General features: G+C 46.4%; 1 protein-coding gene across 11 annotated transcripts in view; it reads right to left on the reverse strand.

Annotated features, from left to right (window-relative positions):
* Positions 1 to 15228, reverse strand: part of FAM13A (family with sequence similarity 13 member A) — a 229449-nt gene that overhangs the window by 122055 nt on the left and 92166 nt on the right. For all 11 annotated transcript variants that reach the window (XM_075565797.1, XM_075565806.1, XM_075565762.1 and 8 more), the window contains 2 exons: positions 11068 to 11145; positions 9760 to 9834 (listed from right to left, as the gene is read on the reverse strand). In XM_075565797.1, the coding sequence (XP_075421912.1) occupies positions 9760 to 9834; positions 11068 to 11145 (153 nt within the window). The remainder of the gene's footprint in view (positions 1 to 9759; positions 9835 to 11067; positions 11146 to 15228) is intronic.

The raw sequence follows: 15228 nt of genomic DNA on the forward strand, positions 1-15228 counted from the left end.
GCACACGGCTTTTACTGCAGCCGGGGATTCTGAGTAATGACACACAAATGAGCAAAGTGCGTCGCTCTTTACTTCTTATCCATTTGAACATGGATCCCTATGAGCTTATGCCTGCCATATTAGGCTAGTACCCCAGTGGCCGCGGTTGCGACGGCGTGGGCGGCGCACGCAAGGTACGGAACCTCTATGGGGCCGGCCCCAGTAGCTGCCGGCGCGTCCCAGCGCAATGTGTGATGCGCGACCACATTTAGCAAAGGCAAGGATTTTGTCTTTGCTAGTGGCGACGGAGCACTGGTCACGCCGGTGGTTCAGCCAATGAGGGTGAACAAGCTGCGCCCCCGCCACGCCTCCCTGTCGCACACTGCCTGGAGTCCACCAGGTCACGCTGCTGCCAGAACGAGTGCCACGCTCAATAGCTCTCCTTTTTGACACTTATATACATACATATATTTTGTGGGGGCTCAGGGGTTCCCAAAAAGAGCTTGCTGGGGTTTTGTGTGTTTCGTTGAATTAGAACCAGTCTTTTCTTAAATATCCAATAGGGTGTAGATTAACCAATTCCATGTCTTTTGAAACAAAATGATGTATGAATTTGACAAAACAATGAGTAATTAAGAGTCAGGGTATGTGCAAAAGTAAGAGAAACCCTTGTTTTATCAGCTAAATTAAAGGGGAGAATTAGAATCAGGTGTTTAAATAATTAGGTAGATCTTCAGGTGTGAGTTTGGGAGGCCCCACTCTATATTAAGATCAGAAAATTTGTGTGCTTGGTCTTCACCATACAGGTGTGTGGAAACATGTCATACCACGATCAAAAGAGATCTCTGAGGACCTCAGAAAAGCAGTTATTGATCCTCATCAGTCTTTAAAGGGTTACAAAACCATTTTAAGGATCTGGATCAGACAAATTGAGAAAGTTTAAGACCACAGTCACTCTACTCAGGAGCGGTCATACCAAAATCTCTCCAAGAACAAACTGGCAAATCATCCAGGCGGTCACAAAGAACCCCAGAGGAACATCCAAGGATCTGCAGGCCACTCTCGCCTTTGCTAATGTGAGTGTTCCTGACTCAACTATCAGAAAAAGACTGAACAAGAATTGTGTCAATTGAAGGAGGAAACCACTCTAAAAAAACCATTGCTGCCCATCGGAATTTCGCCAAAGAGCGCATGGATAATCCACAAGATTTATGGAACAATGTTCTCTGGACAGACGAGTCAAAGGTAGAACTTTTTGGCCTCAATGAGAAATGTTATGTTTGGCAAAAAACAAACACTGCGTTCGAACAGAAGAACCTCATCCCAACCGTCAACATGGTGATGACAGGATGATGGTTTGGAGCTGCTTTGCTGCCTCAGGACCTGGATGGCTTCCCATCATTGACACAACCATGAATTCTGCATTGTATCAGAAGATTCTAGGGGAGAATGTCAGGCCATCCGTCTGTGAGCTGAAGCTGAAACGGAAATGGGTCATGCAGCAAGACAATGATCCTAAACATACAAGCAGATCTACAAAAGAATGGCTGTAGAAGAAGAAATTCCGCAATTTAGAGTGTATTTGGGGTGTCGGATTATTATGTGTATTTAGGGTGTTGGGGATTATATGTATTTGAGGGGAGGGGGGTTGTTTGTATAGGGGGTTGGCAGCTTAGTGTGTGTATTTGGGGAAGGGGGAGAAGTGGGTGTGAGGAGGAGGGAGCTGGGAGTGTGAGAGGGTGAGGAGGAGGGAGCGGGGAGTGTGAGAGAGGGAGGATAAGAGGGAGGGGGTTGTAAGAGATGAACACAATTATGTATTATTATTATTGTTCATTTATAAATGCAATCCATATCCACAGTGCAGTACAGTGGGAGCACAGAACTTAAACAACAAAATGACATACAAAGTAAGAACAAACGCATGCCGAAACAAAAGGTATGCTAGTTACAGCCTACAACGTAGAGGAGAAAGGGTCACAGCTAAAATAAAAGGTAGAAGTGGCTGCTCATTTATGAGACAGACTGTGCCTCAGGATGGAGATTGGGGGGTGTGGATATCAGAGGGGTATCAGATAGGTTTCCTCAAAGAGGGGATTTTTCATGGAACGTTTAAAAAGTTTGACTGGTGGGGAGAGTCTCAGTAGGCATGGTGCCTGCTAGGGAATGGCAGAGATACTGTAGGGTGCAGTACTGGGGAAGTCTTGTAGGTGGGAGTGAGAGGAGACTATGAGAGTAGAGGAGAGGCATAGGTCATGGGCTGAACGGAAAGGGCCTTTAGGGGAGTACAGTATTTGGATATAAGGGGAGAGATTTAAAGGAGGGAGCAACACTGTTGACGTCAGAGCAAGGAATTTATTTCTAAAGGCTATGGGAAGCTAGTGTTGGGATTTGCATAGTGGAGCAGCCAGTGAGGAGCAGTGAGTGAGGTAGATGAGTTTTGCAGCAGCATCTTGGATATATTGGAGTGGGGACAGGTGGATGAAAGGAGTGCCAATTAGCAGAAGGTTGTAAAAGTCAAGGCCGGACATTATGAGTGAATGAAAGTTTTTGGTTGCATCTTGAGGGGGAAAAGTATTGTAGAAATATTTTGTGGGAGTCGGCAGGACTTAGTGAGGGACTGAATGTAAAGAGACAGCAGAGTCAAAGAGGACTCCTAGGCAGCAGGCCTGGGATGTTGACAAGATTGTGGCAGCATTAGCAGTGAGCAGGGGTGTAGCTATAGCCCGGGGACCCGCGCTCTTGGAGGATGCCGGCTTAAGAGTGCAGAGATGATCACAGAATAGCTGGAGGGAGGAGGTGAGTAGGGCTGTATTCCTGCTTAACCACTTCCGGGAAGCAGGTGGCGCTGCAGAGCACTCCAATGCTGCTACTCTCTGCACCTCCTGGTTCCGTGTGTCTCTGTGTTGGTAAGTGTGTGTGTTTGTGTATGTGTGTGTATGTATGTCTGTGTGTGTGTGTATGTCTGTGTTGGTAAGTGTGTGTATTTGTATTTGTAACGCATATGTGTGTTTCATGCATTCTGTGCATGTATGTGTGTATGTGTAATGTATATGTTGTATATTTAGTGTTTTTTTATATGTTGAATATAAATGTGTATTTCTATATGGGTGTTACACTAATGTTGCGTGTTTGCCATGTGTGTATTTGGTGTAGTGTTTGTGTTTATATATGGGAGGGAAGGGAGGAGAGAGAGGATGGGGAGGGAAGGGAGAAGATTGGGAGGAGAGATGATGATGATGAGGCAGAGGATCATGGCCACAGATAGATTTCCCGTGCTCCCACCCCCCCGTGTTGGCAGTGTTGCGAGCCCCATCTTACAACTCGCGAGCCTCTCTATTTCCCTCCCTCTCCGAGGAGAGAGAGGATGGGGGGGGGGGAAGGGGTCCGTCTCACCCACACTCTCTCTCCGTCTCACCCGCACTCTCTCTCCGTCTCACCCACACCCTCTCTCCGTCTCACCCACACTCTAGATCTGGATATCTTATTTACCCTATATATCTTAACTGCCCTATACCGAAATAACCTATACTGCTTTCTTCCAGATCTGACTCTCAAGCTTCACACGGGAGACATCGGAACCCCCCCTAACCCAGAAGACAGGTAGGGGACACCTCCCCTCCAATATATAACATTGCGGGAATGAGGGTACCTGGACATTGAGGGACTGCGGATCAGGCAAGATCCCAGGCGGGATTGCTGTATAAATAAAAACAATAAATAAAATAAAAAAACAATGCAGGCATACCCCGCATTAATGTACGCAATGGGTCCAGAGCATGTATGTAAAGTGAAAATATACTTAAAGTGAAGCACTACCTTTTTTACACTTTACGATGCATGTACTGTACTGCAATAGTCATATATGTGCATAACTAACGTCAGCGCGCAGCGCTCAGGAAGCTGGGCCAAGCTTACTTCCGGCGCGCTGACATCAAAGAGCCCTGTCGCGCGCCGGCAGTGGAAGCTGGGCGGCGTGGGACAGAGAGAGGAAAGGTCCTGCAAGCAGCTGAGAGCCAGGGCCCGGCCACGACTGGCAGCAGGGCCTTGACAGAGATCAAGGGAAATTTGCAGCGCCGGACACCGCACCTTCCCCCCCCCCCTCTCGGCGGCCCTGATGATGATGAGGAGGAGAAGGGGGAGAGATGATGATGAGGGGGTGAGATGATGATCCTGACGAGGAGGGATGGGGAGAGATGAGGGATGATGAGAGAGCAGGGGAGCACACTCTTTCTCCTGTGCCCCCCCTGTCGGTTGTCCCGCTCTCCGCGCTCCCCCCCTCCCCTTACCCCAGTTGCGGCGTTCTGGGCGTCACATTGTCATGGCGACGCGTCTCCAGAAGCTGCCTGAACCAAGTTAGTGAAGTTTACGGAGGCCTTTGGCACTTCCCTGGCACTTAATTTATGTGCCTTAGGAAAGCACGGGGGGCCTCTGTAAACCCAGCGCCCCCCGCAGATAATCTCGTGCGCACCCCTAAAATAGAGGATCAGGGAGAGGATGGGAGGGAGGGGAAAAAATTAGAGTCAGTATTAATATTAATGGGGCCCTGAAACGGGGCCCTGGGAATGTCTAGCTACGCCACTGGTGTAGGAGTAACAGTAAAAGGGGGAAAGACAAGGAGTTCTGTAGTGTTTAGTTCTGTATGTAACATGACAGAGAAAACCTACAATTTATTGTCACAGATGACACATTACCAGTCACCTGATGTTTATAGAATTTATGTTAACTCGAACGTCATCATCAGTACCCAACTAGTTCTTGGTTTTCTGTATAAGGTATCATGAAGTTAACATGTATATTTTATACACACCAAAGTTACTTTTATTTCCTTTTGAAACAACATTGTAGCATTGGTAAAGCAATATAAATCCTAATCTGAAATAGCTCTCATGGAGTGATAAGGTTATCATCTGGCTCCATACCCTGAGCAGGTACAGATAGCCCATGACCTTAAATTGGGATCAATAACCTGAACTGACCCTGCATTATGTCCTTCGTCAATACAGGCTTAACAATTACTAAGACAAGTGTAACATTCTTGACTAGCTAAACTTGCTTGTTTCACCTGGAGTCAGGTAGCACCCCTCACTAATGTTCACATATATTCACAGGGGTATACAAACGGGAGGTGGACACTGATGACTATACAAATGGATCTAATTACTTTTTTCACTGACACCATGTTTCTAAATCCTCTGCTCCAGGAACCACAGTCGGATTTGAGGGATAACCAGGGAATTACCAGATGCACATGTAACTACTTATTTTATGTGTCAATGTCTAGGTTAGTGGTTTTCAGCTTTTTTTTGGTTAAGGAACCCAATAATTATATTGTGGAATTCTGCGGAACCCCAACCTTCTCTAATAGCGCGTCTGAGATTAGATGCATTGTAAGCAACCCCAAACCAAACCTGAAAAATGAAGGGAAACCAAGGGCTCCTATGACCCCTGGTTGAAAAACACTGGTCTAGGTGTTGGGTTATTCCAAAAATGTATGTTCCCTAGGGATAAGATTTAAAAAAAAACACTGTTGTATCATGTTGGGAAACTATTGGGTTATTAAAAGAATTTGACTGCCTATATAATTTTTGATGCCATAAAAGCAACACGTAACCTAGCTATGGGAAGCAGTGAAGTCTGATTTTGCCTTTTTCTAAAACTGCGACTTATTACAGAAAAGTGTTTATCAGGCAGTTCTACTGATTTACCACAGCACACTTCAGGACTTTTGAATGTATTTGTGTGATAACAGATGTTTCTAATTAGCAACCATTTTTTTATATCAATTATGAAATAAACTGAGCAAACAGCTATGTGTCACCCTCTGTTATTAACAGCCCAGCCTCAGATACTCTGCATGACAACGTTCTATGAATACATTCTGGAGAGAAACATCTCTGATTTAAACATATTTCTAAAAATATTATATAGCATACTGCATTTTGCCAATATATAACAACATTTTTAATAATTATCTTAATGGATTACTGAGGGAACAAACAATTTGAAGGAAAGTTCCAATTCTACTGTATATGTACTGTACCTAAGAGTGTAAGAGAAATACACCCATCTCTAGCTAAATTGCAAAGATATGATCTAATTTTTGGTCTCCTAAAAATGAAACGTATAGAATCTTACACATGAAACGTCTATTTTTTAAATAAAATGTGTTCATACCTTTTTTTTTTTTAATTATTATTCATTTCAACTTTATTTGAACATTATGTCTCATAAAGGGAAATGACAACAGACTTCTAGTGAAGATTTCTGGGCAGACTCCAGTTAATAACCGCACAACATCTATTCCACACCGATACAGTTCAATGAATTCAGAGCCAATTGGGAGGCATGCAGGACTGAGAAAGTACCAGCATGTTTCCCATTCTGCCAGACTTGCGCTGTGAGGACAATCTGTCATTTATTTATGACGGAAATCACCAGGCGCCCAGTTAATGGTTTTAAAACATTAATGAGAGTTGCTCCCCCCTCCCCCCCCACAATAACATCATAACATTTAAAATAAAAAAAAAAACAGGTTCTTGAGGGTACATGATTGGATTTCTATCTCCACAGATGCCAGAGGATAGGAGAAAACGGGTATCATTGAAGTGGCAGGCAGCCATTTTGTAACTCCAGCAACATTTTTGTGGCTAATTACTGTATATGGACTACACGCAATCTTAAACATTTTGCAACTCGTCACACATAGAATGAATGCTGAAATTAGAAATTATTTGCAGAAGTCAGCCCTGCATAGAATCCCTTCACTTGGTAACTGAGGAGTGAGAATAATTTACCTTTAAAAAGAAATTTCATTATTGAAGCCAAATAACCGTATTTTAGCCAGCTACTCTAATCTTAACGTAACATTTTCGTTAAACCTCTATTGCTAGTGGGGTCTGTAAATATTACTTTGTCATATCACAGAAATGTTAATAATCTCTAATCTCATTATTGGTTGGCATGGAAAGACTTAAACCTACCTAAGAGTCTGCAGGACACAGATAGTATTCTGCAGCCTAAATAGCACCCGCATAGTGTGTCAGAGTAATCAGTAATTATACAGATATTTTAGCCCTCTTTCTATCTCCCCTTTCTCCTCAGTAATGAACTGGACATCACGTTTTCTATACTACTTGCTGGTCTGACGAGAGCAGCAGGAATGGACTCCTACAAAAATACACACCAGGGGAAATAACACATTAGGCTATGCTAATGAACACACAGACCAATCAATACATAGCAAAATATAGACACTTAACAATTCACAAATGGGTAGCATTATGGAACATAAATTGACAGTTGTATGTTATCTAAATCTCATTAGAAATAAGGCAACTATTTTACATTAATACTTAATAGTTTGGTCCAAGAAAATAAGACAACAGTGACTGAATTTTTCTAAAGATGCTTGTAACATTAAAGCAGCTATACTACTTTCCAAGTTTTTTTTTAATGTATTTTTTTAATTATTTGTATGTGTAAGGCATGCAACAATGTATAATTCTACGTTCTTACCTAAGCTGGCAATCGTTTGTTGTCCCTGTTATAAATCTGTCAACATCCTGATTGTGTGCCTAACATAATGGCTACTTCAGTCAGTGTAACTCGGCAGCTACAATGTATCCTTATATTACAAAGGTAACATTATATATTGTTCAAGTTTACAGCTCAAACTGCTGGGAATATTGGCAACAAATTATCCCAAACAGTGAAGTGTTACAAAGATCTTGCACTGCTGGGGAGGTGTGCCAAAGCCTGTAATAGAAATCAAAGGATGATTTAAAGCTCATTAAAATGGCATTAAGAGTTGAATAAAAAGATAAAACAGCAGGTTACTATTATCTAATACTACAGAACCGATTTATTTATTTTAAAATCTATATAAGATTTCACATGTTTTGCTGCTTTAATATATTGTTTGTTTGTTTTTTGCCTGCAATGTGGGACTGAGCCTTTAAAATCAGCGGTAGACTTCGATTAAAAGATTGTTCCGTGTCATGATAATGTTCCCACTCTCCAATAGTTCTCCAGTAATAACATTTCCTAGTTATTTTATTTTCCAACCGTTCCAGGACAACAGATGTGAATACAGTATCTATATATATAAAATCAAAAGGTTGGTGCTAGATGCGGTGAATCTGATTGGTCCTCAGCCTCTGGCCAATCAGATTGGTGGCTCTGACGTCACCCAACTGCCACTCTCTTCCCCCTCGGCGCAACACACACACACACACACACACACACACACACACACACACACACACACACACACACACACACACACACACACACACACACACACACACTCTCTTTGTCCTCTCCCCCCCCATCACACTCACCCTCCCGTGCACCGCCCTGCACCGGCTCCCGGACGGAGGGGAAGCGCGGCACGGCCCTCCTGCCCCAGCCGCCAACGCTCACTTCTCTCCCTCCCCGGCGCTCACTTCCCTCCCCGGTGCTCACTTCTCTACCTCCCCGGCACTCACTTCTGTCCCTCCCCGGCGCTCACTTCTCTCCCTCCCCGGCGCTCACTTCTCTCCCTCCCCGGCGCTCACTTCTCTCCCTCCCCGGCGATCACTTCTCTCCCTCCCTGGCGATCACTTCTCTCCCTCCCCGGCGATCACTTCTCTCCCTCCCCGGCGCTCACTTTTCTCCCTCTCCGGCGCTCACTTCTCTCCCTCCCCGGCGCTCACTTCTCTCCCACCCCGGCGCTCACTTCTCTCCCTCCCCGGCGCTCACTTCCCTCCCTCCCCGGCGCTCACTTCCCTCCCTCCCCGGCGGGGGGACAGGCAGCCTCCGGAAGGACCCCCTTCCTCCTGCAGCTGCCTCGCGGCGCCGAGTGGATAAGATGGCGGCGCCCGGAAGGACCCCCTTCCTCCTGCAGCTGCCTCGCGGCGCCGAGTGGCTAAGATGGCGACGCCCGGAAGGACCCCCTTCCTCCTGCAGCTGCCTCGCGGCGCCGAGTGGCTAAGATGGCGACGCCCGGAAGGACCCCCTTCCTCCTGCAGCTGCCTCACGGCGCCGAGTGGCTAAGATGGTGGCACCCGGAAGGACCCCCTTCCTCCTGCAGCTGCCTCGTGGGTAAGTTGGCGGCGCACAGCGGACAGGCGGGAGTCAGAAGAGGGGGAAGAGAGAGGGAGTCAGGAGAGGGGGGGGGGGGAAAGAGGGAGGAGAGAGGGAGTCAGGAGAGGGGGGGGGGGGAGAGAGGGAGTCAGGAGAGGGGGGGGGAGAGAGGGAGTCAGGAGAGGAGGGGGAGAGAGGGAGTCAGGAGAGAGGGGGGGAGGGAGTCAGGAGAGAGGGGGGGTGTGAGTCAGGAGAGGGGGGGGAGGGAGTCAGGAGAGAGGGGGGGGGAGGGAGTCAGGAGAGAGGGGGGGAGGGAGTCAGGAGAGCGGGGGGGAGGGAGTCAGGAGAGAGGGGGGGAGGGCGTCAGGAGAGAGGGGGGGAGAGGGAGTCAGAAGAGAGGGTGGGGAGGGAGTCAGGAGAAAAGGGAGGGAAGCCTGAACAGCTGTGAAGAGGGGGGGGAAGGGACTTCATAGGGAGGATGGGGGAGCCAGAACATTACATCATGGGCAACGCCGGGTATATCAGCTAGTGTCCTATAAAGTCGTATGAGGGGTTCCCAGAAGTAACACTAGGGACAGTCTTACTGCTAAATACCTTGTTCAGGAAGTATGAAAATATTCATACATTTAAAAAAAAGGAACCATGCTTTAAAGAGATTTCTGATCATTGAAATTCTGCCAACATTACAGTACCTATAATTTACATCACTTCATTTACCTTCCTTCTTGGAGATGGGTTGGGCAGCTCGGATTCTACATGACTTGTTGGCTTGACTGGTGGATCCAACATGGCCTAGTATACAAACGATATAAGGATTAATATCAAACAGAAACACAGAATAACCCATTAGACTTTAATGATGAAACCACTCTAAAGTTATCCTTGTGGGAGTTGTGCTATGATGTAAGGGCCAAGACGCTGAGCCCGTATCTCCTCTGCTCAGCAGACATGTTGGCAGGTGGCAGTGTTTCCCCTGGAGGGTGCAGCACCTTGGCAGAGGGTCACGGCACCCCAGTTGAGAAACACTGAAATATTTCCCAACATGTCAGTTCAACCAATAGTTTTCTGAGAAGAGTATAACATTTTACAGAGTGTAGAACATATCTGGCTGTCCTTACAGCTCCGGTTTAACAACAGTGCATTTAACCATATCGCGTACTTTCTGATATATAAAGAATGTTTGAAACAAAGATTTCCTCATATGTTCTGCTATAGAATGGAGAACGTTTTTAGGAAGAATAAAAAAAAAGATAATAGAATAGAAAAGAAAAATGCAGGTATATAGATAGATGGATATACAGAGTATTTGGCTTCATTTACAGTGGCGACAGTCAAGGGCATAGCTAGAGCCTGGGCAGCCCGGGGGCCCCCCGCTCTTGGGGGTCTGCTCTCCCCCCCCCCTATCAGTGACCCTGCTGACCATCTCTCTCTCTTCTCCCGAAGATAGAGGCGGCAGGGGAGATGATGGTTCCCGGTGGCGTGTCGCCAGAGTGAAGCAGAGGAGCAGCCGGCAGAGGAGTTAGGAGTTGCATAGAGGCAGAGCAAGACGGTCAGGGAGGAGCGGGATCCAGCGATCAAACCGGAAGCCTTTCTTACTTCCAGTGTCTATGCTGCTATAGCACACACCTCCTCGGCTGTCCTGCTCTGCCTCTGTGCAACTCCTAACTCCTCTGCCAAATGCTCCTCTGCTTCACTCTGGCGGCCCACTGCCACGTACCATCATCTCCCCCGCCTGCCTCTATCATCCTGCCCACAGGTAGGCATGGACAAGGAGGGGGAGAGAGCTGGAGGAGAGAGAAGAGAGCTGAGGAGGGATGAGGAGAGAAAGAGAACGGGGGAGAGATATCCTCCAAGTTAAAATCGAGGCAAATTTTCCTCGTGAATCTGCGGCACACGTTCACTTATAATGGGACCCTGAATTTTTTTTTGCGCGGGGGCCCACGCATGTCTAGCTACGTCACTGGCCACAGGGCATTAAAACGGTGGCCTGAGGAAAAACAATATTTGCCATCCTGTTTATCTCACCCTTCTTCGTGGGGACGGACTAGGAGCCTCTCTTTCCACAAAACTTGCAGGACTAAAAGGATGCTGCTCCACATATTCCTATGAAGAAGAAAAAAATCATGAAATCCATAAAGGTAATAAAAAATGCATTGCATTATCCTACAACCGGTATACCCAAGATAAACAGCACAACAAAAGGATGCAGTTCCACTTGCAGTTTGCATCTCACAATATTTTATCACAGTTTCAGTCACTATTGCAACTTGATGAAAAGTAAATTCAATATACAAATTCCAACAAATAAATACGACACGTACTATACTCCCCCACCCTGTGGCATCTTGTTAACATCGACGAATAAACCAACCGTATTTTTTTTAACCATATTTTCATTAGGGAAACAGAAAGAAAGAAAGAGAAAAAAAAAAAGGGGGTACTAGATTATAAATCAATAAACATTGATACATGAGGTATTACAACTACACCTATACAAAATGAAGAGATGGGCAAACGTGTCAAAGTTTGATTTGCAAAGGTTTTAACCAACTTCGATTCATTGACAAATGTTTGAATGCGAAGATGTCGTAAAATGTTTTTGTGCTAAATGTGCGCAATTCCGTCGACGGTCACAATGCGCACATTCGATTCGACCAGACATTCGATTCACCCACTTTAATTCGACCTGAAATTCGATTAGCAGAACCCTTCCTGCTACAGACTAATTATGGATGGATCAAATGTCAGAGAGAATCGAATATTCGCATAGTGGCGGCCGGTGGTATTACATGTTTTCTAATGAAAGTAGGCGAATGCCCTGTTTTTTTTTTTTTTTTTTTAAACCAATCCAAGAATATTTGCTTGGGGCGAACAAAGACCGTATTCTTGGTAAAGTCAACGGTCGTCGATTAATTTTCACATCTGCAACTAGAAGTATGTATCACAATTTATAATGGCTTTCAGACAGACAGAAAACATGGATCTTTTGTCAATAAGTGATCTTAAGGTTTTGCTTAAAGAAGTAAATAACTCCCAGAAGGAAAGTGCGCTGGGAAGGTGCTAATCCAAGGTAACCATATCTTAAGAAATGGTCTAGGAGGGCAGTCAGTTGCTCAATATTTATGGTATGGCTGAGTCTAAAAGTGAACATGCTTATATAGTTTGAGGGGAACTTTGTTTCCAAGCTTTGGCTGCTACCAAAACATGAGAAGCTAATTTAGTTATCACCTTGGATGTATCTGGAATGGATTTGGTTAGAAGGACTTTTGGGACTTAGATATTTAGAAGACGCCCTAATTTTTTTTTTGATTTTAGTCCCAAAGTGGGAGATAACTGGGCATGTCAACCATATATCGAAGAAAGTGCCCCTGAGACCTCAACCTCTCAAGCACAAACTACTGGCTGCAGCCTCAATGGGAGGTGGTAAATACCATCCCATTATGACTTTGTCGCTGCTTTCATTCATGGTGGTACAGATGAACGATCAAGATTCTGCCTTCCATATATCGCACCAATCTTCGTCGGAGGTTTCAGTTCCTAGGTAGGCTTCCTAGAGACATATTTTTGCTTGACTGCCCAATTCAGTGTGTTAAAAAGAGCATATGTACCCGAGATCAGCCTCTTTTGATGTTCTGGCCACAAACAAAGGTTTTCAAATTTAGTCTTTTTTTCGTGTAATGATTTGTAATTAGTTTGTATAACATGTTGACTTTAAATAAAAGTAAAAAAAGTTCTGATTGTGGTGTTCCACAGGTTGTGCATATTTCCTCTAATCAGACGATTTTCTAATAGGATAAGTACATCCATTTTGGATTCTAATGGCTGTAAAGAGGTTTTAAATAAATCACTAGTTTTATTTTTTTTTTATTTAAGGAAGGTCTTCTTATGGCTTTTATCCATTGAGAATTAAAGTAATAAACGTTTGAATAAAGCAAGTACAAATACAGGTAAAACCTCGTTATAGCGTGACCCGTTATAACGCGGTTTTCAAGTGGCTCCCCTTTTAAAAAAAAAAAAAATGTTAAATTAAATTTTTTTTTTGCCCACTGCACATGCTGCACACACTGCACACACTGCACACACTCTCCCAGCACACACTGCTCACTGCACACACTGCTCACTGCACACACTGCTCACACTCTCCCAGCACACACTGCACACACTGCTCACTGCACACACTGCTCACTGCACACACTGCTCACTGCACACACTGCTCACACTCTCCCAGCACACACTCTCCCAGCACACACTGCTCACTGCACACACTGCTCACTGCACACACACTCCCAGCACACACTCTCCCAGCACACACTGCTCACTGCACACACTGCTCACACTCTCCCAGCACACACTCTCCCAGCACACACTGCTCACTGCACACACTGCTCACTGCACACACTGCACACACACTCCCAGCACACACTCTCCCAGCACACACTCTCCCAGCACACACTGCTCACTGCACACACTGCTCACTGCACACACTCTCCCAGCACACACTGCACACTGCACACACTCTCACAGCACTCAGCTCTCACAGCACACTCACAGCACTCAGCTCTCAGCACACAGCACTCACAGCACACTCTCACAGCACACAGCTCTCACAGCACACAGCACTCACAGCACACTCTCACAGCACTCACAACACACTCTCACAGCACACTACACCACACCTCCCACTCCCCCTCCCTACCTTTGGTGTCAGCTGCTGAGATCGGAGCGGAGCTGGCATCAGGAGGAGGGGGGGTGTTGGGAGGAGGGGGGTGTCAGGAGGAGGGGGGGGGTGTCAGGAGGAGGGGGGGTGTCGGGAAGAGGGGGGGGTGTCGGGAGGAGGGGGGGTGAGTAAGGAGCAGGCTGGGACTCGGAGGGCCGCGTGGGCTATGCCGAGGAGGGGGGGTGAGTGAGGAGCAGGCTGGGACTCGGAGGGCTGCGTGGGCTATGCCGAGGAGGGGGGGTGAGTGAGGAGCAGGCTGGGACTCGGAGGGCTGCGTGGGCTATGCCGAGGAGGGGGGGTGAGTGAGGAGCAGGCTGGAACTCGGAGGGCCGTGTGGGCTATGCCGAGGAGGGGGTGTAGGTGTGGGGGCATGGGGGGGAGGAAATGGATGCCGGTGGTGGGAGGTAAGGAGCAGGTTGCGGCTGGTCTCGCCGTTGCTAGGGGACGTGGAGGGCTTCCGGCCACCTCTTCCTTCCTTCCCTCCTCACTCCCTCCCTCCCTACCGATCAGGCACGCGGCGGCCATTTTTTTTTTAAATTAGCGCGACCCCGGGTCTAGCGCGGTCGGATCGGGTGGCCCCCGAGGACCGCGCTATAACGGGTTTTACCTGTATATCACATTATCCTTCGTTACAATAGGAAACAGAAACATTATCCTCAGGACTTACAACAAACCTTTCTATCTTGGGGGCCAGAGAGTATATTTTTTGGCTTTGCAGTTAAAAGGGATTCGCTGGCTGATGTGCAGAGTGGCTTAGCTGGTCTCTGATAATAGCAATTAACAGAGCAATGTACAGGAGCCCACAGACTGAATTACCAGAGCCGGGGGGCAGAGTCGGTTATCATGTAAAATAATAACATGGTTACCTTCATACTGCACACAGTTTCCAGATTTGGGATCTGAAGCTGAAGCAGAACAAGTGACGCAGCAATTGGCATGATGACTGTAACAGATGCTTGCACACCACTGGCTTACATTAGAAGAAAACAAAAATGCTGCTCACAACAAACATCCTCAATTGCCAATTCTGTATCCCTGAATCAACTGAGCTGCAGAAATGTCTTTTTCCAGTCACCATGCAGATATTTTGCTGCCTCACTGTGTCTAAAATCTGTCTCAAACATTTCCCTTCCATTTGTTTTTTGTCCACTCGGGTTCTAGATCAGGGGTGGCCAACCAATCGCCCACGGGCCAGACAACATTTGGAATAGTCCACCACCTACCCGGGAATTGTGTGAGAAGGGTGGGGTGGGGGGATTGAGTGAGAGAGAGGGATTGACAGAGAAAGGAGATGGGGGGATTGAGTGAGAGGAGGAGGGTAATTGAGTGAGAGAGGAGGGAAGGGGCAGTAGGACAGTGGCCCACACCCCAAAAAAATGTGCCCATGTATTGGGACACTTGAAAAAAGGCCACCCCTGCTGTAGGTGTTATTCAAATGCAAAGCAAATTATTTTAGGGTCTCATACAAC

The sequence above is a fragment of the Ascaphus truei genome, chromosome 1, assembly GCF_040206685.1.
Source record: "Ascaphus truei isolate aAscTru1 chromosome 1, aAscTru1.hap1, whole genome shotgun sequence".
Lineage (NCBI taxonomy): Eukaryota > Metazoa > Chordata > Amphibia > Anura > Ascaphidae > Ascaphus > Ascaphus truei.